General features: G+C 38.9%; 1 protein-coding gene across 1 annotated transcript; it reads left to right on the top strand.

Moving 5' to 3' along the window:
- The first annotated feature begins 15,298 nt into the window (after nucleotides 1–15,298).
- Nucleotides 15,299–25,556, top strand: IL17F (interleukin 17F). The gene is made up of 3 exons (XM_020993831.2): nucleotides 15,299–15,397; nucleotides 20,688–20,905; nucleotides 24,811–25,556. The coding sequence occupies exons 1-3, from the start codon at nucleotides 15,371–15,373 to the stop codon at nucleotides 25,049–25,051; spliced, it is 486 nt and encodes a 161-aa protein (XP_020849490.1). The 5' UTR covers nucleotides 15,299–15,370; the 3' UTR covers nucleotides 25,052–25,556.
- The last annotated feature ends 207 nt before the right edge of the window (nucleotides 25,557–25,763 follow it).

Below are 25,763 nucleotides of genomic sequence, written 5' to 3' on the forward strand. Positions count from 1 at the left end.
AGGAGTCCAACAGGACAGAAAGAATGGGAATATGTTCAAAAAATGTTTTGTTGATCTAAAATAAGAAAAGAAAGGGAGAGGGAAGAGGAATTCATTGAAGGCAGGGAAGGGATAATAAGAGTTGGGGTTACACTTTGTGTGAAGGCCAAAGTCACCATTATGCAAAATTCAAAGTCCACATATATAAAGGATCAGAGAGCTCGGAATAAAATATTCCAGAAGGCAATAAGATACTGGTTTACATCCAAGAATAATTCAGCCAGAAAAAAAAACTGTGTATAATCATGTAGGGGGAAACAATGGCTCTTCAGTGAAATAGAAGGCTTCCCAAATATTCCTGTTGAAAAGACCAGAACTGTGTAGAAACTTAGAAATGCAAACTAGAAGTCAAGAGAAGCATAAAAAAGTGAACTGCAGTGAACAATTACAAGGGATTAGACAAGGACTATTTACATTCTAATGTGGGGAGTTGATAAGGGGATACGTCCCTTTAGAACCCTTTAATCATTAGGGATCATGGAGGGAATATAATAATAAGATAGAAGGCCAGGGAGGGGTTTTGTTATGTTGTGATGATCTTGGGAGAAGAAGGATGGGGAAAGAATTACCTCACAAACTTTGAGTGTGCAAGTAGAAAACTATATAAATAAGGAGGAAGAGGCAGGGGGAGTAGGTGACACCTGATCCTTACTTTCATCTAAACGGATCAAAGGAGTGAAGGATACACAATTCATAGTTGGATACAACAATACATTTAACTCAACAGGGTAATGGGAAAGCGAAGAAGAAGAAGAAGAAGAAGAAGAAGAAGAAGAAGAAGAAGAAGAAGAAGAAGAAGAAGAAGAAGAAGAAGAAGAAGAAGAAGAAGAAGAAGAAGAAGAAGAGGAGGAGGAGGAGGAGGAGGAGGAGAGAGATTAATGGAAGAATTAATTCTAAACAAAACAAAGTAACCATGCATGATGGATAGTGAAGATGTGCTTAAAAGGAAAGGGCATTATATGAGCCTACCATTGAGCTCTGGTTGAGGGAAAGAGAAGAGAGGCACAGGGGAGAAGAAGCGCATTACATCAAACTAGGACACTGGTTCTGAGTACATTTCTCTCTCACTACCTTCTTCTTTATAAAGATGGGAGTAAGAAACTAACCGTGATTCCAGAGGACCCATGATGAAACATACCCTCTGCCTCTTGATATAGAACTTCTGATAGACTCAGGGGGCAGATGAAACACTTTTATTATTGTTTTTGAACATGGCTAATGTGGGAATTTCTTTTGCTTAGCTATGTATAGTTGTTATAAAAGGTCTTGTTTTTCTTTCTTTTTCAGTGGGAGTGGGGGTAGGACAGAGAGAAAAGGTAGATTTTCATTAAAATTTTTTTTTAAAGAAGGCTTAAGTTCAATGCAGACAAGATCAGAAGGGAAGCAGTTAAGAAGGAACAAATCTTTGAAGCAAATTTCACTGATAAATGTCTCATTTCTAAGGCATAAGGAACTGATTTAAATTTATAACAATAAAAGACATTCTCCAATTGATAAATGGTCAAAGGATATGAACAGGCAACTTTTTTTTTCCCCTTTCCAAGGCAATTGGGGTTAAGTGACTTGCCCAGGGTCACACAGCTCATAAATGTCAAGTATCTGAAGTCAGATTTTAACTCAGGTCCTCCTGACTCCAAGGTCAGAACTCTATCCACTGTGCCACCTAGCTGCCCCAAACAGGCAACTTTTAAAGGAAGAAATCCAAGTTACCCATAGCTATATTGAAAAAAAAAATGCTCCAAATTACTGATAATTAGAGAAATACAAATTAAAGCAGCTCTGAGGTTCTACTACACTTCCCTCAAATTGGGAAAGATGACAAGAAAGAAAAATGACAAATGTTGGAGGGACTGTGGGAAAATAGACATATTAAAGCACTTGTTGGAATTGTGAATTGGTCCAGCTGTTCTGGAAAGCATTGTGGAGCTATGCTCTCAAAGTTACAAAGCTACATATATCCCTTGACACGGTGAAACCCAAAGAGATCAAAGAGACAGGAAAAGGAACCCATATGTACACGTATAGAAACAGAAACTTTTTTTTCAAATAAGTTTTTATTAATTTTTTTTTACCTACCACAATTTCTCCAGTATTCCTACCCCCACTCTCTCCCAGAGAACATTCCATATAACAAATAGTATTTTTTAAAGAGAAAAGAAAAGAAAAAGAGAAGGAAAAAAATCAGTATAACTGATCAATATATTGAAAAGGTCTGGGGGACAGCCTGGTGGCGCAGTGGATAGAGAACCAGCCCTGGAATCAGGAGGACCTGAGTTCAAATCCAGCCTCAACACATAACACTCACTAGCTGTGTGACTCTAGGCAAGTCACTTAACCCCAATTGCCTCACCCAAAAAAAAAAGTCTGAAAATATGTACACTGTGCAATATTTGTGGATCTCTCACCTTTATGAAGGTATGGGTTGGTGATATCATCATGTTTCCATTTAAGCATGCTTGCTCTTCATCATTTTGCAACATTTGCTCTTGATTATGGTTTTTTCATTTGTATTGTATTTTGTTTATATACTGTTTTCTTGGCTCTGTTTACTTCCCTCTACATCAGTTCAAGTAGATTTTTCCATTCTTCTGTGTATTCATTTCATCCAGCACAACTTGTTTAGCTATTCTCTGATCAATGCAAATCTTCCTGATTTCTAATTCTTTGATATCACAAAAAGTGCTGTTATAAATATTTTGGTGTATATAAGAACTTTCTGTCAATGGCTTCCTTTGGGTATACACCTAGTAATGAAATCTTTGGGTCAAAGGATATGGACCTTTTAGTCACTTTACACAATTTCAACTTGTTTTCCAAAGAGGTTGTACTGATTCACAGCTTTACCAACACTGTCCTAGGGAACATATCTTCCTACAACTCCTTCAACTATTCCTGTCTTTTGTCATCTTTGCCAGGTTACAGCATGTAAAGTCAAACCTCAAAGATGTTTTTATTTCAATTCCCTTTATTATTAGTGATTTGGAGCATTCTTTCATATGTTTACAATTTTCAATTCTTCTTTTGAGAAGTATTTTTTTCATATTCTTTGCCCATTTATCTACTTTTACAGAAAGATTTAGAGACTTGCTCTAGGTAACACAGGTTGACAAACCTGGGACCCCAACCCAGGCAAGGCCTCTGACTTAAAAGCCTGTACAGTTTCTACTATAACACATTATCTCTCAAACTTTCCCCCCAATACCCCAGAATACCTTTGATTATCTCAAGAGATTTTGTTCTAGAGACCATGCCTAGAAGCTGCCCTGAAGCTATGATGTCCTGAATGTTATATTTTTATCTAGTATAGGACCTGACCATGATTCATCCCAGCCATATTTCTATCCACCATATTGCCTCCATGCATGACTGTACTTCCTTCTTGTTCTGGAACTAAAATCAAGTCAATACTGCCATTGCTCCTAGGGGCAGCTAGGTGATGAAGTAGATAGAATGCCATGTCTGAAGTCAGGAAGATTTATCTTCTTGAGTTCAAATGTGGTCTCAGACACTTACTAGCTGTGTGACCTTGGGCAAATCACTTAACCCTGCTTGCCTTGGTTCCTTATCTGTAAAATGAGTTGGAGAAGGAAATGGCAAACCACTCTAGTACCTTTGTCAAGAAAACCCTAAATGGGGTTATAAAGAGTCAGATACAACTGAAAGAACTGAACAACAACACCCACCATTGCTTCTGGAAAAGACATGTCAGCTGTACCAATTAGTTTCTCCATATGTACAGTTGCCATCTCTGTGACTTCTCAGAATAGAACACTCTTCCTTGGCCACTATTATCCTATGTATGTTCTCTTCTATTAAAAAAAGGCCTCCTATAGGCTTCTTGAGGGGCTATCTCCCTTTTGTATACGTATCTCCTGTGCCAAGCACAGTGCCTGACATATAATGAGTGCTTAATAAATTTTCTTTACTTATTCATCATTCATTCAATTCTAATCTCCTGATATACTAACTCAATGGGCTTCTCTTAAACTATATTTCATAGTCTAGACTAAATGTCCTGAAGGCATCTCAGACTCAGCCTGGCCAGAATTAAATCAACATTTAATTGATTTCTATTGAGTATACCACCATAATCCATTTGAAATCCTTTACTCTTTTCCTTCTCCCTTTACATCACATAAGTTGCTAATGATGATCTAGTCTACCTTCACAATATATTGCTCATCCAGTTCTTTCTCTCCACTTAAGCAGACAGCTCCCTAATTCACAATCTCATTACCTCTCATCTGGTCTACTGCAATAACCTTTAGTAACCTAATTGATCTCTTTGCTGCTAGACTCTCCCCTCTCCAATACATCCTCCATAAGCTAGGTGGTGCAGTGGTCAGAGTGTTGGACCTAGAGTCAAGAGAACCTGAAGTCAAAATAGTTTCTGTGTGACCCATTGCCTAGCAAAAACAAAAAAACAAAAAACAAACAAAAAATCCAAGCTTGCTATTGGGCTGCTACTGAAACTGCTCTGGTAGCTAGCACTAATTGACTTTCCAGGACCTTTTGATGTTCATGAAGTTGTTGGTAGAGGAAGAGACACAAAATCCTATTATTCATGCAGTTATTAAAATGATAATAATAAGCATTTATATAGCACCTACTATGTGCCAGGCACTGTCCTAAGTGTTTTACCAAACATTGTCTCATTTGATCCCCACAATAACCCTGGGAGGTAGGTACTATCATTATCTCCATTTTATAGATGAGGAAACTGAGGCAAAAAGGTTAAATGACTTGCCCAAGGTCACACAGCTAATAAGTTTGGCTTATTAGGTGCAACTGACTTTTAGCTTTTTTAGGCCATGTAGAAATCTACATTTATCCCTTTTAAAATTCAGCTTTTAGATTTGTCTCATTGTTCTAACCTGTTGTGACTTTTTGAGATCTTGCCACCCAATGTGTTAGCTATCCTTGGCAGCTTTTTGTCATCTATAAATTTGATAAGCATATCATCTATTCTTTTGGAAGAAAGTATTAGCAAAAGTATATGGACAGGAAAAAGTAAGGTCTGCTATGGGAAAAGTAAAGGAAGGAAACAAGCATTTATTAAGTACCTACCATGGGCGGGGCAATGTGCTAAGTGCTTTATAAATAGTATCTCGTTTGAGCCTCACAATAAACCTGTGAGGTAGGTGATATTATTATCCTTGTTTTACAGTTGAGGAAACTGAGGCAGACAGGGGTTAACTGACTTGCCCCAAGATCACATGGCTAGTATCTGAGATTAGATTTGAACTCAAGTCTTTCTCACTTTAAGGCCCAGTATTCTACTACACCATATATCTGGTCTGATTGAAGCATAGAGTTCAAAAAGTGGAGTAACTGGAGATTATACTATAATCACTTTAGACTCTATACCCTATGTAGTTCAATTCTCTCACTTTATAGATGTGGAAACTGAGGCCTAGTGAGTTTAAGTAACTAAGATTAAAATCCACATCACCAGATTCCAAGTCCACCCTCTGACTCTACTGTACCACATAGACTCAAATATTTGATTCAATTCAATTAAACTCAAAAAACATTTATTAAGCATACACAACATGCTACATACTGTATCAGGTGCCTGGGAAAACAAAGACAATGATGAAATCGTCCAAGGATATACATAATTTCAAGAGGGCTAATTATTCATATGCACAAACAATGAAGAGGACCTTAGAAATTCAGTTGAATTCAGCAAGCATTCATTAAGCAACTCAGGTGTGCTAGGGCCCTGTGCTAGACTCTAGCCATACAAAGACAAAAATGAAACAGTTCCTGTCCTCAAAGAGATTACTTTTTACTTCAAGGATGGATCACGTAACCAAGTAAATAAATATGTGATATCAGGAGGGAACTGGGAAAATCTTATGTGGGATGTAGCCTTTCAGACACACTTTGCAGGAACCCAGGGATTCTACAAGGTAGAGCTGAGGAGAGGAATGCATTTCTGACATGGGATCCACTTGTACAAAGTCACAGAGCTGACTGTAGATTGTCATGGGCAGGGAACAGCTTGCAGGCAGGTTTGACTGGAATGTAAAGTCCATGAAAGAAAGAAAGAAATATCAGGCATTTATTAAGCACTTATAAGTCAGGCACTACTGTGCTAGGCACTAGGAATACAAATACAAGTGGAAAGAAAGATAGTCCCTGCCCTCAAGCAGCTTATATTCTAATGGGGGAAGGTAAAAGGAAGCTCTGGATGGGAGTGAGGTAGGATGGGGAGGAAGGGAGTTATTCACATGGAGGCATAGTAGAGAAAGTCCAAAGAATCAGGTAAAAGACATGGCTGACTTGGGTATCCTCCTGAAAATGGAGGTTCTGGAAAGAATCAGCTAATCAGAGGAGTCAGCCATAGGGGTAGAGTTCCAGAGTGAGAAGTCTAGGGATAAGGTGAACTTCCGGGCTGAAGAAGTTTCTGTGGTTTGGTAAAGAAAGGCCAGAGAGTCAAAAGTGCAGTCTAGATGGGGAATGAGCTTGAAATAAGACTAGAAATGAAGTTGAGGCAGATTGTGGAGAGCCTTTAATGACAGGGAGAGGATTTTGTGTTTTATCCTAAGTCAACAGGGAGGCATTGAAGCTTTTGATCAGAGAGTGATCCGGTTAAGCCTTGTTTTGGGAATATGAATTTGGCAGTAGTGTGAAAATGGATTGGAGAGAAAAAAGAGTGGAGTCAGATCAATTAGGAGGCTATTGTACTAGTTCAGGTGGGAGAGAATGAGGGCTTGAACTAAAGTAGAGGCTATTTGAGTGAAGAGAAGGGGAAGAATGTGGAATAGGCTGTGGAGGAAGAATCAGCAAGACTTAAGAATTGATTGGATATGAATGATGAGGGAGGGGGAGGAGTCAAGGATGACCCCAATGTTGTGAATCTGGTCATTGAAAGGTAAATGGATGGTGTTACCATTCACAGCAATGGGGAAGTTTGGAGGAGGGATGGTTTTGCAGGGAAACATAATGAGGTCAGTTTTGGACATGCTGAGGTCAAGATGGAAACATGGGACTGGAGTGCAGAGGAATATGTAGACCACTTTCAAATGTCCAGGTCCCTTCTGAATGCCAGTTGCCTCAAGTGGCTCTATCCAGTTCTCTCTGCCCTATTTTCACTCTACAGTCTCTCCCCTCTTCATTTTATCATTGGATCCATAGGAGCAAAAGAAGGGAGATGAGATAAAGAAGAAGAAACTGTGGAGTGAGATAGAAGGGTACAGAGCCTGCCCACACTTATTTGGAAGCCAGATTGTAAGGGACTGAGAAGTGAATGGGAGGTGAGGAAATGGAGGCATGAGGTGGTTGGGAACGTAGTTTGTGGTACAGATTGTAGAAGGCCTTGAATGCCAGGCTAAGGATTTGGTAGCAATGGATTGATGGTTCACTTGGGTCCAGTGTGCTACCTAAAACAAAATAATCTTTGTAACTCACAAGGAGTACCTACTTGGTCAGCTACTCCTGAGAAGCAACATAGCGTGGTTGATATAGCATGGGACTCCAAGATAGGGAAGTTCTACAATCCTGATAATTATCATAATTCTGATAATTATCAAATCTCTGATAATTATCAGTTGCGTGACCATGAATAAATTGGCTACTCTTTCTGTGCCTACTTCTTCATCTATGAAATGGTGTCAATAATCCCTGTTGCACGTGTCTGCTGATGCTCAGATGAGGTAACCTATGTTCTCTGTAACATAAGTGCACTGTACATTTTAAAGTATTTTATAAAGGTAATATAATATTGTTGTTATGTTTCTCCAAGCTAGCTTGGCTAGTTGTCAGTAATGGTCACAAGGAGGGAAAGTACAGGACTGAAAAATGCTGATCCTAAATTCTGATATTACCCTGGTGGAAACAAGCTGAGAAAAAAAAATGGCATCTTTTCTTTTTTGGAGGTGTGGAGCTCCTGGAAAATAAGACAGGGTTTGGCAGAAGTGAATCTGGGTTTTCCCCACGGCCATCGATTCATAGAATCATTGACTTCACTTTGCCCCAAACTGACTAATAGAATCCGCCCCAAGTAGCAGAAATCAGTTCTTGTTGCTGAGTCAGGGAGACATCGCATGAAAGAGATATTGTGGTAGAGTTTATCTCAGCTTGTGGTTATGTAGGTCAAACAGCACCTCCTTTGCACCTCCCAGATTTTATGATGGCCTAAAATTGGAGTTATGCTGACAGTGGACTCCATTCAAAATATAGTTCCCAATTCAATGCAATCTAATGCAATCTAATCCAATCCATATTAAGTCACTCATTCTATGAAAGGCACAGATTGGTGTTTCAAAGGCAAAGGTGAAACAGTCCCCGTTTTTAAGGAACTGACATTCTAACTTTTCATGCATGCACATGACAGAGGCTAGCAGGTTTTGGGGTCAGGAATGTTTGATCTTAGGTCTCCTGGATATAGATCAGTGGTTATGAGTAAGGATCTGGGATTCTAGATCCCAATGTCTTGCCCCTTCTTGATTTCAGTGATCTTTGTTTCTCAATACTTTGTTTCAGGTATAAATAAAAACAGATTCTATTTATGGAGCCTTATAGACTCCAGGGAATCCTTGTCCCAACTCCTGTTCAGGCTGAAGAATTGGTTCCCCGAGAAAAAAGACTAGCTACATTTTCCTTTCAGGGTTCTAGCTGTTGAGGGCTGTGGTATGTCTTCTTCTAGTGTGGATGGCTCAATCCCCTCTTCTGGTATGTTCTCAATCAGTTGCCAGGATCAAGGTCAAAAGAGAATAATGGGATTTGATCATGAGAGACCGTGTGGCTTAGACTAGGTAGAAGTCAGAGGACCATGGTCCAATCTATTCTTTTCCACTTACTAGCTGTGTGACTTCAGGCATGTTGTTTCACCTCTCTGGCCCTATTTCTTCATCTATAAAATGAGGGGTGTTGAATTAGTCAGTCTCTGAGGTCCCTTCCAGTTCTAAACCTATGATCCTGTGATTTAGAAGCAGGAATTAAGCTGGAATTCCTTAAGTAAGGACATCAGGCAGGAAACACAACTCCAGTTATCCAACCAAGGTGCCTTCCAGTCTCCAGTCTTGGCTCTATGGGCTTTATCTTTTAATGTACCCTAACCCCAGTCACCATCTAACCCCTCCAATATTACCACCTGGCTATTGCCATAATTATCAAGATGTCTTCAAGGGACAATAATGAAGCAGGAGAAGATTGTCTTTGATGGGGCAGCTAGGTGGCACAGTGGATAGAGCACTGGCCCTGAAGTCTGGAGGACCTGAGTTCAAATCCAGCCTCAGACCAAACACTTGACACTTACTAGCTATGTGACCCTGGGCAAGTCACTTAACCCCAGTTGCCTAAAAAAAAAAATTGTCTTTGGCAAATGCCCATGCTTGCTCATTCATCTTTCTTCCTGCCCTCTCCCTTCATGTGTCTGCCCAGATACCCAATCCCTAAGCTTGGCCCTCTTAGGCCTGATGTTTTTATGTTATCTCTAGTTGTCTCTATTGTCAATAGACCTCCATCATTTTTCCTTACCCATTCTGTCACTCATCACCTACATATCAGGTTCACTGTGTCTTCCAAGGATGATTTGCATGAATGGGTAGAAGGTTATCAGAAGTCTCCTCTTCACAACCCAAATCAGGGAGTACCCTTCCTCATTAGGTAACATTTTTTTTCCCTTTGGGTTTAATCTATGATTTCATTGAAGAAGGGAACTCCTAATTAAGGAAGACACCTCTCTATGAATTCATTTTAATAACTGCTTTACAATTTATAGTCTCATGGAATTGTCTGGGGCAATAGAGTTAAACAATCAACATGTACCGGAAACAACTTGAACCCAGGTCTTCTATACTTTTAGGTTGGTGCTCTAGCCACTGTATCAGGCTACTTCTACAGAGAAATTCTTTCACTAGTGGCCTTTTGGAAAGAGTGCTTCCAACTTTTGTTGTCTCATCTGACAGACTGATGGCAATGATGGGAATTTCTGGTAGGCCAGTGGCAGTGTGGCTCTTTACTGTGTCACTCATATCTATCTATATCTATCTATATCTATATCTATATCTATATCTATATCTATATCTATATCTATATCTATATCTATATCTATATCTATATCTATATCTATATCTATATCTATATCTATATCTATATCTACATCTACATCTACATCTACATCTACATCTACATCTACATCTTACATCTACATCTACATCTACATCTATATCTATATCTATATCTATATCTATATCTATATCTATATCTATATCTATATCTGTATCTATATCTATATCATCTATATCTCTCTCTCTGTCTATATGTGTATCTATATCTATATCTATATCATCTATATCTATATCTACATCTATATCTATATCTATATCTATATCTATATCTATATCTATATCTATATCTATATCTACACCTACATCTATATCTATATCTATATCTGTATCTATATCTATATCATCTATATCTCTCTCTGTCTATATGTGTATCTATATCTATATCTATATGTATATCTATATCTATATCTACATCTACATCTACATCTATATCTATATCTATATCTGTATCTATATCTATATCATCTATATCTCTCTCTGTCTATATGTGTATCTATATCTATATCTATATCTATATCTATATCTATATCTATATCATATATCTACATCTATATCTATCTATATCTATATCTATATCTATCTATATCTATATCTATATCTATATCTATATCTATATCTATATCTATATCTATATCATCTATATATCTATCTCTCTCTGTCTATATGTATGTCTATATGTATATGTATATATATAATATGTATATGTATGTATGTGTATATATATATATAATATGTATATGTATGTATGTGTATATATATATATAATATGTATATGTGTATATATATATATAATATGTATATGTGTATATATATATATGTATATGGAGCTGCCAATTGTGTCTAGGGATTGCATCAGGCACAAATGGGGTCTTAAAGAGAAGTCCTATTGACAGTTCTGATCCATGATCTGCCCTCCAAGGGTAGCACTTGGTTTAGTTATATTTGATGTAGCTCTTGTTTCTGATTTCATTAGTGTCCTAATCCAAGGCATGGATCCAACAGAACTGACCTAGCCTATTGCTAGAAACTTCCTCTATACTTTTTCTGCTCTTTTCCATCAGAATCTTTGGTCTACCAGGATAGTAAAGGGCCTTGAATTCATGCCATATCAGGATGGGGGTGTTTAGACTGGAGAGGAGACTAGAGAGGGCTATGCTGTAGTCAGCTCAAACTGGTTGGAGACAGCCAATTGCTAAATATTCAGTGTGAGCATTTACACACCTTGGAAATTGGCAAACACACGAATCCCAGCTTGATTTATTGTTTTGCTGATTTTCTAGATAAAGAAAGTGATGGAGAAAATGTTAATAATGAAGATTAAGCTTAAAAGTATGCACTGTGTACTTTCTCCACTCCCTCCAAGGGTTGATTGTTAAACATTTACCAGAACACCCCTGACTTAGGGGAAGAAATAGCTATCTTTTAATATTTGAAAATCTTCCAAAACAGAGATAGGAGTAGTAGGTGCAAGATGCAGAGAGGCAAATTTAGGTTTGAAGCAAGGAAAAAAAAACCTTTCCAAAAATGAGAGTTATGCAGAAATGGAATGGATTGCTACATGAGGTAACATGTTTCACCTTATTGAAGGTTTTTAAGCAAAGCTGGATAATCATTGAAGTATGTTAAAGCAGGGTCATTTTTCTTTTTAAAAAATTAATAATTATTTTCTCTTCATCTTTACATCTCTCCCTCCCCACTAAAAAAGAGGGAAAAAATGAAATTTTCATTGCAAATATACATAATCAAGTAAAACAAATCCTCACAATGGCCATGTCCAAAAAATATATCTCATTCTGCATATTTAGTCTACCTTTCTTTCAGGAGGTGGCATTATTTTTGTTTGTCTGTCTGGTTTTATTTAATTTTTTTCCTTTTTAAAATTAATTTATTTTTAGTTGTCAACAATCACTTCCATAAGCTTTTGAGTTTTAAATTTTTCTCCCCCTCCCTCCTCACTTCCCTTCCCAAGACAGTGTGCAATCTGATATAGGCTTACATTCCTATTAAACATATTTTCACATCAGTCATGTTGTAAGGAAGAGTTAGAACCAACAGGAGGAACCACAAGAAAGAGGAAAGAAAACAAAACAGAAGAAAAAAAAAGAGCCAATAGTATGCTTTTATTAATTTTTTTTTCAATGAGCAAAAACGTATTTCCTCTTCCTCCTATCTCCTCACCATTGGGGGACAAAAGAAAGAAAAACAAAGCTAAGTAACAAATATGTATAGTCAAGTAAAGCAAATTCTCATATTGATCACGTTAAAAAATGTATGTCTGATTCTGTCTCTGAGACCCTCATCTCTCTGTCAGGAGGCAGATAGTGTGCTTCACCATCAATCCTCTGGAATCAGGATTGTTCATTTTGTTAATCAGAGTTCTTATGGCTTTGTGAGTTGTTGTTGTATGGTATTGCTGCTGGAGAAATCATTGCCCTTATTCTGCTCACTTCACTCTACATTAGTTCATTAGTGTTCCCAGGTTTCAGTGAAATTGTTCTTTTCTTTATTCCTTATGGCATAATACGAAAGAACACCTGCTTAGCTTGCAATTCTTGTTCTTAGAATGTTCTAATCCCAACTTGGTCACCATGCTCCCATCAACTATATCTTTACCAGTCATCTAACTTAGTGCCTCCTTCTTCCCAGAATTATATTTTTCAACTCTGTCCCACCCCCCTTTTGTTCTTTGTCTTCTCAATCCATTTGTAAAACTACAAATTTTTCAGTCTTACTCAGTTCACATGAAGACCATGGCCATGATAGCTATTTGCACGTCCGTGGTTCAATCAGTTCTTCCTTTATGTAAATAATAAAAATGCCTTGGTCAAGCAAGAAAATGCAGAGTACTGGGTCAATGCCCAATATTAAAAAAGCAAGCTTTTAAAGAAAAGGCAAGGGTATAATTTATTTTTACCTTTGTCACTACTCTTTAAGTGTTATAAATAACCACTTAATCTAGCCCTGGTTTATATCTAGACTTGATTGGAAAGCTGCTTCATAATTCTGCCTATAAAATATAATCACAAAAACTTCTTTATACTCCTAAATCCTTATGTTAGTGCTGGATCCCTCCCATGCCGTGCCCCAACCAACTTGAACAGGCTTATGAGGGCTGATTGTTAAATTTTCAGTGTGAGCATTTACACTTTGGTAATCAGCCAATTCAGGGCTGAATTTTATTGTTGTGTTGATTTCTAGACTTAAGAAAGTGAAGGGGAAAATGTTAATATTCAGACTAAACTTAAAAGTATGTTGTCATGTATACATTTTCTTCTTTTCAGAAAGCCGGTTGTTAAATATATAGCAACACACCCCTAGATAGCTCCCAGGATGGTTCAGAAACAATAGAACAGCTTAGACCATCCCTTGAACCGAATGATGATGTGGGATACGGGTCATAAGAAACCAGCTGCCATGATTTGGTCTGGGCACTTTAGCTCAATCGGTTATAATGTGGTATTGATTACATCTTGAGTTCCATGATCTTATAGGTCAATTTGTTTTGCACTGAGGAAAAACCACACGCTATGGCCACAAACTGCTCACTGACCCCTAATAGATCATCCCACAGATACATATTTTGGTCACAAGAAACCAGTACTGTTGTTTTCACAAAGGGCAGTACATTTCTTTCCCCTCTTATAGGGTTAGTAGGTTCTATTGTTGGGGAGTTGGTGTGAACCTGTTCCCCTTTTTTCAAAATAGCTTGTAGTATTTTCCACCTTAATCAGGCATAGTTCTTGTTAGAGAGGAGGAGCATCAGGTGATGGATGATAGATGGTCCTGGGAGACTCAACTGAATTCAATGAGCATTATCACTGGCGTGATGCAGTGGGGGTGGGTGAGTGGGACTGTGAATACAAAACAAACTTGAAAACATTGTTCCTGACCCAGCTGGGAAGTGCATGGTATAGGGACAAGAGTTCTGTCGCTGGAGTCAAAGGATCTGAGTTCAAATGCCTCCTCTAGATATACTTATTATCTTTGGGACCTTAAGTGACTCATTTAACTATCTCCTCCCCCCCCACCACCCCCCGCCTTTTCTCGGTTTTAATTTTTACTAGTATCTTTTGTTTTTGCATCACCTTCGTTTCCAATATCCTTCTTCCCTTCCCTACCCAGAGCCATCTCCTGTAAGATATAATAAAATAAGAGGAGAGGGGGAAAAAGTGATTCTGCAAAACTGACCAACATACTGACTTAGTGTCACAAACATTAAATGTCCTGTACCCACAGTCCTTCCTATCTGTTGCAGGTAACTTTAATAAATTATTACTTTAACAGACTTAGAAACCTTGAAGCATCATGTCATCTTAGAAAACATTTCATACCATAATAATAACTGACCTTTATTTAGTGCTTTAAAATGTTCAAAGAGCTCTATATTCATTATCCCACTTGAGTCTCATAACAACCCTGTGATAGGGATGCTATGAGTATTATTATCCCCATTTTAAGGGGAGGAAATCAAAACTTAGAAAAATCGAATGATTTGCCCACAGTCACAGAGCTAGTTAAGTGTCATAGGTAGGATCTGAACACAGTTCTTGATACCAACCCCAAAGTACTATCTACTATGCTACCCTACTTTTCAGGACCAATTCCTTCACATAGCAGCAGTTAAGCTATTGATACAGTAACCCAGTTTTATTGAGTGTACCTGTACTCTGTCCATTGAATTAAAATCAGAATTTATTGAGGTGGACCATGAAATGAAGCCCAGAAAGGTCTGAGTCCTGTTTCTGGTTCAGCCACTGACTTGATGCACATTTAACATTTGCATGTCTCCTGAAGATAAGAAAATAGAGCGGAGAGTGTGTGGAAAGAGTTGATTTATGTAAATAAAGAAAAGAAAGCAGCAATCTGGAGCTTGGGTCATCTCTGCAGTTAATCAGACATTTCAGGAGTCCATTATAGCGTGAGATACTGAAGGTGGAAGTGGGGGTGGTGATTAAAGATTTGAGCATTCTGCTGTCATACCTTTCCTTTCAAGTCTCCCTTTTCCACCCCTCAGAAAGTAGAATTGAAAAAAAAAACCTTAGTCATCAACTCCAAGTTAACCACAGCTCTAAGACAAAAATCAGCCTAGTGGGCTAGTGGAAATAGGGGCAGCGATTACTTTAGAGCCACTATAAAAGAAGCAGGTACTATGAAGGATACAACACATACACACACACACACACACACATACACATACATACACCACCCAGGTGCTTCAAACACACTAGTTTGGCCATCAGAGAAGAACCACTATGGTTTTCCAGAAGGGCACAAGGATGGTGAGTATTGTAGTTTCCTCCTCATAGTCAGTAAAGCTGAGCTCTATGGGATGAAGTTTGATCTAGACTTTTCTCTTCATTAAAAGATTATAACAGATTTTGCTTTGCCACTTGCTAGCTTATCTGCAAAATGGGCAGAATAATACCTGAACAACCCACTCCACGTGGCTGTTAGGAGGAGGGTGTTTTAAAAATTTCACAGCATTGTAGGAAAATGAGTTATTTCTATATTGTTATGATTATTATTATTAGTAGTAGTAATATTTGATCAGGTTGTTGTTACGGGGAGAATAGAAAAAAGGATAGCCATAAGGTGAGGTATTACGGGAAGGGCACTGCCTGGGAGTAAAAAATTAAAAAGCTTAGATCACTTTCAGCCATATGACATTGAATAATTTATTGACTTTTCTGAATCTGTTTCATCATCATTAAAAGAGAGAAATCAATACTTGTAATAGTTACCTTGCATGTTGAGAGAATCACAGGAAATACTGTTAAGTGAGAGGATTTTGTAAAAATATACAGTGTGAAATTTTATTAATTTTTATCACTCATAGGCAATTGTCCTAATTCAGTGCCAGGAGTGGTAGGATACACATGTCTGGGTGGCTCTGGGCTATGAAATAAGAAAAATAGCACATATATACTTCTGTAGTATTTTAAAGCTAACAAAGTGCTTTTCTAAAAATGACTCCATGAGGAAAATGGTGTATTATTATGCCCATTTAACAAAGGAGAAAACAGACTATTTTCTTGCTTATGGTCATGCAGCTAGTAAAGTAGTTTTAAATCTAGTTGTCCTTACTCTAAATTCAGCTCTCAGAAAACCAGTTACACATGATTTTGTTTCACTTTTGCACCTACCCACAGTAATTTGGTTCTAAAATTCACATCTGATTGGATACATGCTCAGCATGAAACATCAGAGAGAAGTGGGAATAGCCATGGCCTAAAGACTTGGGACTCCTCAGCCTTGCACTTTGGACAGCTCCTTCAGGAGGAAGACCTTTGCTCTTTGTGATAGGTGGTAGGGATGTTTCAGCATCTTCCTGTTGCCCTTGGTGGGATAGGCTGCTAATGCTACTGAAAGTGAAGTGGTCCTCAGTGATGGGAGGGCTCTTCCATTAGCTCGGATCTCCAGGAATTTCTGCACCCTATCTTCCTCTGTAGCTTCAGTGTTGACTTGGTGGCTCACGTTGAACGTGGTGCATCAGGGAGAGCACTTGACTCAGGTGACAGGAGATGGATTTGATCTCTAGCTTAATACTGTCAAGCTGGGTGACCGCGAGCAAACTACTTACAGATTCTGAGCTTCAGTTTCCTCATCTGTAAGATGGTCTTAATATGTGTACCACCTTCTTTACAGAATGATTGTGAGGAAGAAGGTATATTGTAAACCTTAAGGTGCTATAGGAGATGTGAGTTATTATTACTATGTCCTTTCCATACATTATCTGATTGGATTGCTAGGCCTGAGAAGTAGGTAGCTCACATATAATTCTCCCCTTCCCCATTTTATAGCTGAGGAAATTGAGTCTCAGAGACACAAGAGACTTGCATAAAGCCACATTCTTAGGAAATGATTTGGGACTTGAACCAAACTCCAAATTGAAAGCTCTACACAATCCAGCACCTTCTTTTGGAGTGGGTTGCTGCACTGAGAAGGAGAATATACTTCCTAGAATAGCATGACATCATGAATGTGACTTTTTTTTTTAGGCAGTTGGGGTTAAGTGACTTGCCCAGGGTCACACAGCTAGTAAGTGTCAAGTGTTTGGTCTGAAGCCAGATTTGAACTCGGGTCCTCCTGACTTCAGGGCCAGTGCTCTATCTCCTGCACCACCTAGCTGCCCCTGTGACCACATTTAATGGTGTGTTGTTGAGTCATTTCAATCATGTCCAACACTTTGTGACCCCCATTTAGGTTTTTGGGGTTTTTTTGGCAAAGATATTGGAATGATTTGCCATCTCCTTCTCTAGCTCATTTCACAGAGGAGGAAACTGAGGCAAACAGGATTAAGTGACTTGCCCAGGGCAATATAACTAGTAAGTATCTGAGGCCAGATTTGAACTCAGGTCTTCCTGATTCCAGGGCCAGCACTCTATCTACTGTACCACTTAGCTGCCCATAGTTAATGCTAGTAGTGGTATATATGATGTGTTTTTCTACTTTTGCAGATTTTTTTTGTAGATTGTCTTTAAAATAGCCTGTATCTTGTAGAAAGAACAGTATTTACATTAAAAATAAGGGGTCAAGGACAATAATGCTTTTGAATTTAAATCCACTATGTGGAAAGCATCAGAAAATCTGTCAGACAAATTTATCCTTTGTGGCTCATTGCACCCTCAATTATTAGAGACTATTCAAGTTTGACTGTCAGGTAGAAGTATTGCCAGTACCAGAGACAAAAGAATATGGTTAGAAACAAAAATCCTACAGGCAGGTTGAATAACCTTTACAAAGATAGTCCAGGACAGTTCCCATGGTGATGTCCATTGCTATCTGTTCCCTGGATAATGTACTTAACTAGTAGATTGTGAGCTTCCTGAAGACAGGGACTGTTTTTGTCTTTGTACCCTTAATACGCAGCACAGTGCCTATCACATAGTAGATGCTGAATGAAATTGAATTATTGCATGGTTTAGCAGAGAAATACCTCAATTCTCTTTTGGAAGGCCAAAATTCTGACCCTCGATCAAATAAAGACCTTGTTGTCATCTCCCCTTAGAAAGACAGTATGGCACAATGCATAAAATGATAGAGTTGGAAGTCAGGAAGACCTGGGTTAAAATGCTGCCTCAGACACCAGCTACGAGAGTCTGAGCAAGCCATTTAACTTTTCTGAGCCTCACTTTTCTCATCTGTAAAATGGAATATATATTTATAGTTTATAGTTGGATGATAGCACACAACTCACAGGATTGTGTGAGAATCATGAAATAATCTATGTAAAGAGCTTTACAGACCTTAAAGCACTATGTAAATGTAAGCTATGATTATCATTAATGTACTCTTTCTCACACTTCAGTTGTTCCATTTGCATGATGGAGATAAATATCCATTCCTATGCTTCGTGGAGGGTAGAAGGAACATCCCTATATATAAATTGTTTGAGTTCTTCAGAAAACAAATAGCTGAATCACTTCAATTTACATAAACCACCAGTCTCAAGTTTTGCACTCAGGGTTTCTTGGTAAAAGCTATCGGAGTTGATTTCAAACCCTGTCTGATTTCTAGATAAGAAATCACCCACATAACTTAAACTGCATGCTATTCTGTTATATATGTGATGGTTCAAAGTACTGCAGTCCAGAGTCCAGTTTCCAAATATCGAATGATATCATGTGGTTAATAATAATTACAATGAATGGACAGAGCACTCTGCTGTACTAGCCATGAGGAGCTCTGGTTCTATTCTTTGTACTATAGCTTAGGAGCTGTGTTGGCTATAGTTCCAGCAAGCTCCTGGAAGGGAGAGTAGTTGGAAGGTGTGTGAAAATACATAGCTTAATTCCAGCTGGTTCCAGCCATTTCATCTCTTTGAGCTCTAGGTTCCTTTTATGGTAAAATGGTGTAATAATAACCACCCTCTTCTCACAATGATGTGAACAACCATTAGAAATGTAATTTTTTTTTTGAGTATGGATCGTTTCATTCTTTGCACTTGTATCTCTAGTGCCTGGTACATAGTAGGTACTTAATAAATGCATTTTGATTGATTGATCAAAGAAAAAGGTTAGATGTGAAAACCTTTTGTAAAAGCCTAAAGTACTCTACAGGTATATGATATTATTATTATTATTAATTCTAATTGTGATTAGGGTATTATTAATAGTATCTTTCACAAAAGGTTTCTTCCAACTCTTTATCATGATATAGAGGTGACTCTGGATCCTCAACAAGTATAGCTGACATTTATACAGCATTTAAGGTTTACCAAACACTTTATAGATATCATCTCATTTGATCTTCATGATAATACTATGAATCAGATACAATTATTATTTCTATTTTATGTTTTTTTCCCCTTTTTTTTTGGTGAGGCAGTTGGGGCTAAGTGACTTGCCCAGAGTCATACTGGTTGTAAGTATCAAGTGTCTGAAGCTGGATTTGAACTCAGGTCCTTCTGACTCCAAGGCAAGAGCTCTATCCACTGCACCACCTAGCTGCCCCTATTTTAAAGATGAGGGAACTCAGACTCAGGTTAGGTGACATGCCCAAGGTCATACAGCTATTAAATGTCTGAGGCAAGATTAGAACCTAGGTCTTGAGTCCAAATCCAGCACTCTCACCACTATGACAGAACATCCCTCAGGGTGTATCCCACAAAGTGAGGTCTGCCAACTCTCCCAAGCTGCAAAGGCTTTGAATATAAACCTGGTGATGAAATGTATGTCTGTCATATATGGACCAGCCTGGCTGAGTTTAGAGAGGAGCAAAACCAAGATGGGTCAGAGGATAATGAATTTAGCCACTCATGTAGACTAGCTACTAAGCCATAGAAAGCTTGCATTCTGTATTGTTGGAGGAAGAACCCAAACTGAAAAAGTCACAGAAACTTAAAATATTGAAGGAAGTAGGGACTTCAGAGATGCATAGAATTTTAGATCTGAAAGAGGCCTCATAAATGATCTAGTCCAATCCCTTCATTTTACAGATGAAGAAACTGAGACCCAGAGAAATTAAAGGACTCATATTTGCACAGATAAAGCTGGGATTGGAATAAACTTTTCCTGACTTCAAATCTAATAACCTTTTCACTGTATCATGATTCATTCATTTATTCACCCATCCATCCACCCATCTAATATTTATTGAGCACCTTCTATATTTAAGGCTAGGTGCTTTGAGGAAAAGAAAGGTGAGAGGTGTTACATGAATTCAAAGGAAGTAGAGATGACTTCTACATAGGATTATCATGGGTACTAATTCTAGATAGCATTTTATAGACTGAGGTGGGAAGTGGAAGATATTCCAGGAAGAAAGCAAAGCAAGGAGGTGGGACAATACAAAAAATATATGAAGGATGACAAATAGACCAGTTGTCTGGAGAAATCTAGTGGGAGATCAAGCTGGAAAGGTCAGTAGGGGTTAGGTAGCAGAGGACCATAAATGGCAGGCTGATAATTTTGGATTTTTCTCTTTGCATCATAACTTGGCTGCCACATGAATGGAAGAAGGCATTGTTATTTCCATTTTATTGAACTCTACTCCTTTAACTTGAGTATGCTGAATTTCTTGAAAGGGAGGTGGAGCCTATAACCAAGTATATCCTTCTCTCTCTTTCAGTTTGAATTATCGCTGCTGGTGGTGCTGGGGCTTATTCTCCTTGGGAGTGTGGGAGCTTGGAAAATTACAAAAAGAGGAGCAATTTCCCAGAAGGGTAATAATTGTCCTTCCTTGGAGAACAACAGTGTGAAGGTTGACATCCGCATTGTCAACCAACAACAGGCCATCCACTTGGCACATACCTTCCAGAACCGCTCCATATCTCCTTGGGATTACAAGTAAGGATCATTCTTCATAGAAGTAGGGTCATGGGCTTTTCTGATGATTGTATGTTCTCCTTACTGCTTTGGACAAGAATGGCATTATGTGTCAAAGAGCAACATAAGTGATTAAGGATTTATAAAATGGGAAAAGGCTTAAGGAATCAAGTTAAGGTTTTAAAATGATTTAATCCAAAATCTAGTGACAATCTTCAGTCATATTAGTGAGTGAAGAGCAGTTCATCTTCATTGACTGTAGAACAGTAGTAGGAAATGCTTTTCTATCTTAGCAGGAAGAACATCGGTCAGTATAGGGGAAAACCACCAGTAAAGACAAACTGGAATGGGATCCAGAGAGATTTCCTTGAGAGGAAAGATCACTGAATTTGGAATCAGAAGACATGGGTTTGAATTCTTTATCTGTCCCGTATCACCTGCGTGACTCAGAACACAACAATTGCAATATAAAATGAAAGGACTGGACTTCAGTAACCTCTAAGCCCCTCTATTTCTAAATCTAATTCATAGACTGAGTTGTTAGGACTGTCAAGATTATGCAATTTGACTTTCTTATTTGACAGATGAAGGGACTTGTTTAAAGCAAGATAATTAGGAAGTTTTAAAAGTTGGGACTCCAACAAAATTCCTGGATCTCTTGACCTCATTCCAGGGGACTTTCTACTGAACCACACTGTCTTGCTGCAGGATAGATGACTCCTGGCCAGGGGTGGTGTACCATCCTGCCTAGAGACAAGAAGACTAGAAAGATCCCTTCCAGTCTTTAAATACTAGAGGAATAGGTAGGGAAAAAAAGATCTAAAAGAGAGCCAGGAATAGGGTAAAGCCTTTACTAAGAAAGCATAGCATGTTTGGTCATTCTCTACCCATAATTTAGGATGGTTCAGTTTTATTTAAGGAAGAAAATAAGCATTTTTAAGTGCTTACAAATAATGTCTCATTTGATCCTCATAACCACCCTGGGAGGTAGGTGCTATTATTATCCTCATTTTAGAATTAAAGATATTGAGGCAAATAAAAGTGAAATGATGTGCCCAGGGTCACACAGCTAGTGCCTGAGGCTGGATTTGAATTCAGGTCTTCCTGCCTCCAGGCCCAGTACTGCCCCAGAGACTTAGGAAATGGGCAATACATTTCCTGGGAGGGCAAAGGGGAGATAGTTTGCAATGACAAAAGGGATGGGGTAAAGATGACCTGGAGGGCAACCATGGTCAGATTTATGCCAGGTGCTCTGAGCTTGACAGTTTTTGTCAATTCTCTTGGCACATGGTCAACAAATGCTTTCTTGGCTTATGACGTGATAGGGGGGAGGGAATACACAGTGGAGTGATTAGGGTGGTTGGGTCAGAGAAAGAAAGACATTAAGATCCTTGGTTTAGAGCTGGAAGGGACCTTTGAGGTCATCTCATCAAATGCTCTTATTTGACAGCTGAGGGAACTCAAGCACCGTGGTCCCACTGATAAGCAGCACAGTCAAGATTTGAACCTATGTCCTCTGACTCCAAATACAGTTCTCCTTCCATGGCACCATTTGGGACAGAGGGAAGATACATATAATACAGATGTGACAAGCGCGCTCTAGGCAGCAGTGGCTTGTTCGTGGGGCTGGGTGGGGCATGGCATACCTGCCATTCAGTGTTGTCCAGGGAGCCTGGGATGAACAGTCTCCCTCAACCTGCTCAACTTCTGCGGACCCTCTGTTCTTACTCTATTTTTTCTGCATATTCTCCCTGCAGATGCTGCTTGATTATCTGTTTGGTGATACTATTAAGAGAGGCAGTAAAGCAGCAGATTGTAAGGGAATAAGGAAACCTGGGTTTTAGCCCCACCGCTAGCCAGTTGTGTGACCTCTTGCAAGACATTCACCTTCTTAAGCCTCAGTTTCCCCATTTGTAAAATGAGGGGATTGGACTAGATGATCTCTAAGTCTTCACTAAATCAAAACTTTTGTGATTTTATGATAATCCTATGATTCACTACAAGGTAGCAGATTTTCCTGATTCCAGCGTAGACAACAGTTGCTGTTCAGCTGACACTGTTACTCCCATTTCCCTTACAATAGAGATCTTTTAGTTGAAAGGTGGGATGTTCATCTACAATCTTATTTTCAAATTCTCATTTAACATTACTGCCTACTTTGCACAATTTGGTTCTTCATTGATTGCCTCTTGGTGATGGAAGCAAAGGGACTTTTAAATCAAAACAGGAAGGATAGAGGAAAAAGCATTGGACCTTAAGCAAGGGAAAATGGGCTGCAGTCCTGGCTCCATCTCTTATTATCTGTGAGGCTATAAGTAATCAAACAGTCAATTGACAAGCATTTATTAAGCACCTAGAATGTTGGCACAAAAGATAAAAATAAAACTGTCCCTGCCCTTAGGGAGCTTACATCCTACTGCAGAGGGGAAGGAGACTACATGTATATGAATAAGCATTTTTTAAAAAAGTCACTTCACCTCTGTGACCCATCTGTAAAATGGGGCTGTTCATACTTGCCCTGCCTACCTCATAAGGGTCATTGTGAGTAAAGCACTTGGAGAATCTGAAAGCATTGCATACAAGTGAGTTGGTCTAGACCTGAGATTTCATCTGTGTAGGAAATTCCCATCACCAATGCAGATCTCTGAGGCTTATCATTTTAGAGTTGCCTGTGGGTCCTGAGGAGTTAAGTGATTTTAGTGCTCACAGCCACACAATTATTTATGCTTTAGAGCTAGGGCTCAAACCCAGGTCTTCTTTGTTCCAAAGCCAACCCTGTATCTACTATGGCATATTGCTACCTCTCACAATGTACTGTAATTGATATTGCTTCCACACCTATTCTAACCCACTTGATTTTTGTTGTTCTGTCATTTTCAGTCTTGTCTGACTCTTCATGACCCCATTTGGGGTTTTCTTAGCAAAGCTACTGGAGTGGTTTGCCATTTCCTTCTCTAGCTCATTTTACAGATGAGGAAACTGAGGCAAACAGGGTTAAGTGATTTATCTAGGAACACGTAAGTGTCTGAGGCTGGATTTGAACTCACAAAGATGAGTCTACCTGACTTTAAGCCTAGCACTCTATCCACTATGCCACCTAGCTACCTAACTCATTTGGTTTACAAATGAGAAATCTAGGTTTAGGGAAGTTAAATGGTTTGTCTAAGGTAATATGAGTAGAAAGCATCAAAGTCAGGATTTGAACCCCAGTCCCCTGACTCCATAACCAGTGCTCTTTCTACTGTACTGGCTTGTGTATTGCTGTTTAAAGTATACAATGAAGACAGGGAAATGTGGGTGATGTGAAATCAAAAGCTCACAATAATTTTTTTTAAAGTCAACAAACAAAAATATAATAGGCAGGGTCTATGGAGCATTCTCTATGAATGCTTTTTTTTCTGCTGGTTTATATAACTGAATTCTACTTCACTACCTGAGTGTCTCCTGGAGGTTGGAATAGGAAGCATGGAGGAATGAAGAAAACTCTTGTGAAACTGGAGGGGCTGGGCACAAGATCCATTGACTTTGAGAAGGCTTTATTGGTTTTTGACAGTAAATGCTGCTCTTCCTCTCCCACTGGGACCAGCCCACAGAGAGGCAGCCAGGTCAGAAAGAAGATGTCGGAACTGTGTTCGTGAGAACACCATGCCCTGATGCATCTTGTTAAGGGAGACGTGCCAGGTCTCGGAGACCTTGTGGTTGACAGTTTCTCTTGTAATTGGCATCACTAAATTCAGTATTATTTTGTGGGCTGGAGCCCACAGTCAGCAGAAAGCCGTAAAGATGAATGTTTGGGAGACTTATGAGTAATGCCCACTTTTTAGGTAGGCGAGGGCAAGAGGTCACTGCCAGGCCCAGACATCAGTCACCTTTCCTTTCTGACTCCATCTGAGCTTACCTTTCTGCTATGTGCATTTCTCCCACAGCATCACCAAAGACCCCAACAGATTCCCCTCCGAGATTGCAGAGGCCAGGTGCCGGTACTCAGGTTGCATCAACGCTGAGGGGCGAGAAGAGAATGGGAAAAATTCAGTTCCCATCCAGCAAGAAGTCTTGGTTCTCCGGAGACAGCCAGCACAGAGCTGCTCCCCTACCTTCCGACTAGAGAAGATACTGGTGACTGTGGGCTGTACCTGTGTTACCCCCATCACCCGCTCTGTTGCTTGAGACCTGCCCCTCTCTTTGGTTGGGGAAGCTGAAATTTACATTCTTCCCCAAGAACAGGCCCCTCAGCCACACAACTTTCATACCCAAACTAACTCTCGTCCTTAAGACATTCAATCTGACCTGGGCACAATTCTAAAAACTCTCTTCTATAGGAGAAGGCCGCTTTGGGGCTCCTCAGGGAACACAACTTGATTCTGAAATATTCCAGAGTTATATTTAAGTTTACCCAGGATACCATATTGTTAAGTGCACTTTGAAAATGAGTGAAGGATGTTCCTGAGAAGACCCTAGCTTCTTTTGTCCTTTATTTCAGAAGCCAGTTCCCCTCATGTTATAATCCCTTCCCATCCCTGTTCCTTTGGCTCTATTTATAATGCTACAACATGCTTCATTCCCTCATTTTAAAGTAAGGATAAAGCGCAAAAATTCCGCCAGTGGGCAGGAGGAAACAGAAGGCATATTATTCAATCTTAAATATGTTTAAAGTATGTTTATGTCTGTTTTTAAAGAAACTGTCCATATATTTATGATTCAAAGCTTATATAAATATATCTATTTCAGAAGTAAAACTAATATGTCAAGAGATAAAAGAACTAATATAATAAAATATTATTACTTAAAAACATATTTGATGTGTTCATTTTTGATTAGGAGTGTATACTTACAGGATAAGTATTACCAAAGGATTCAAAGTTCTGTACAACCCCATCAT

Source organism: Phascolarctos cinereus, unplaced genomic scaffold (assembly GCF_003287225.1).
Source record: "Phascolarctos cinereus isolate Bilbo 61053 unplaced genomic scaffold, phaCin_HiC Scaffold_5;HRSCAF=322, whole genome shotgun sequence".
NCBI classification, from domain to species: domain Eukaryota; kingdom Metazoa; phylum Chordata; class Mammalia; order Diprotodontia; family Phascolarctidae; genus Phascolarctos; species Phascolarctos cinereus.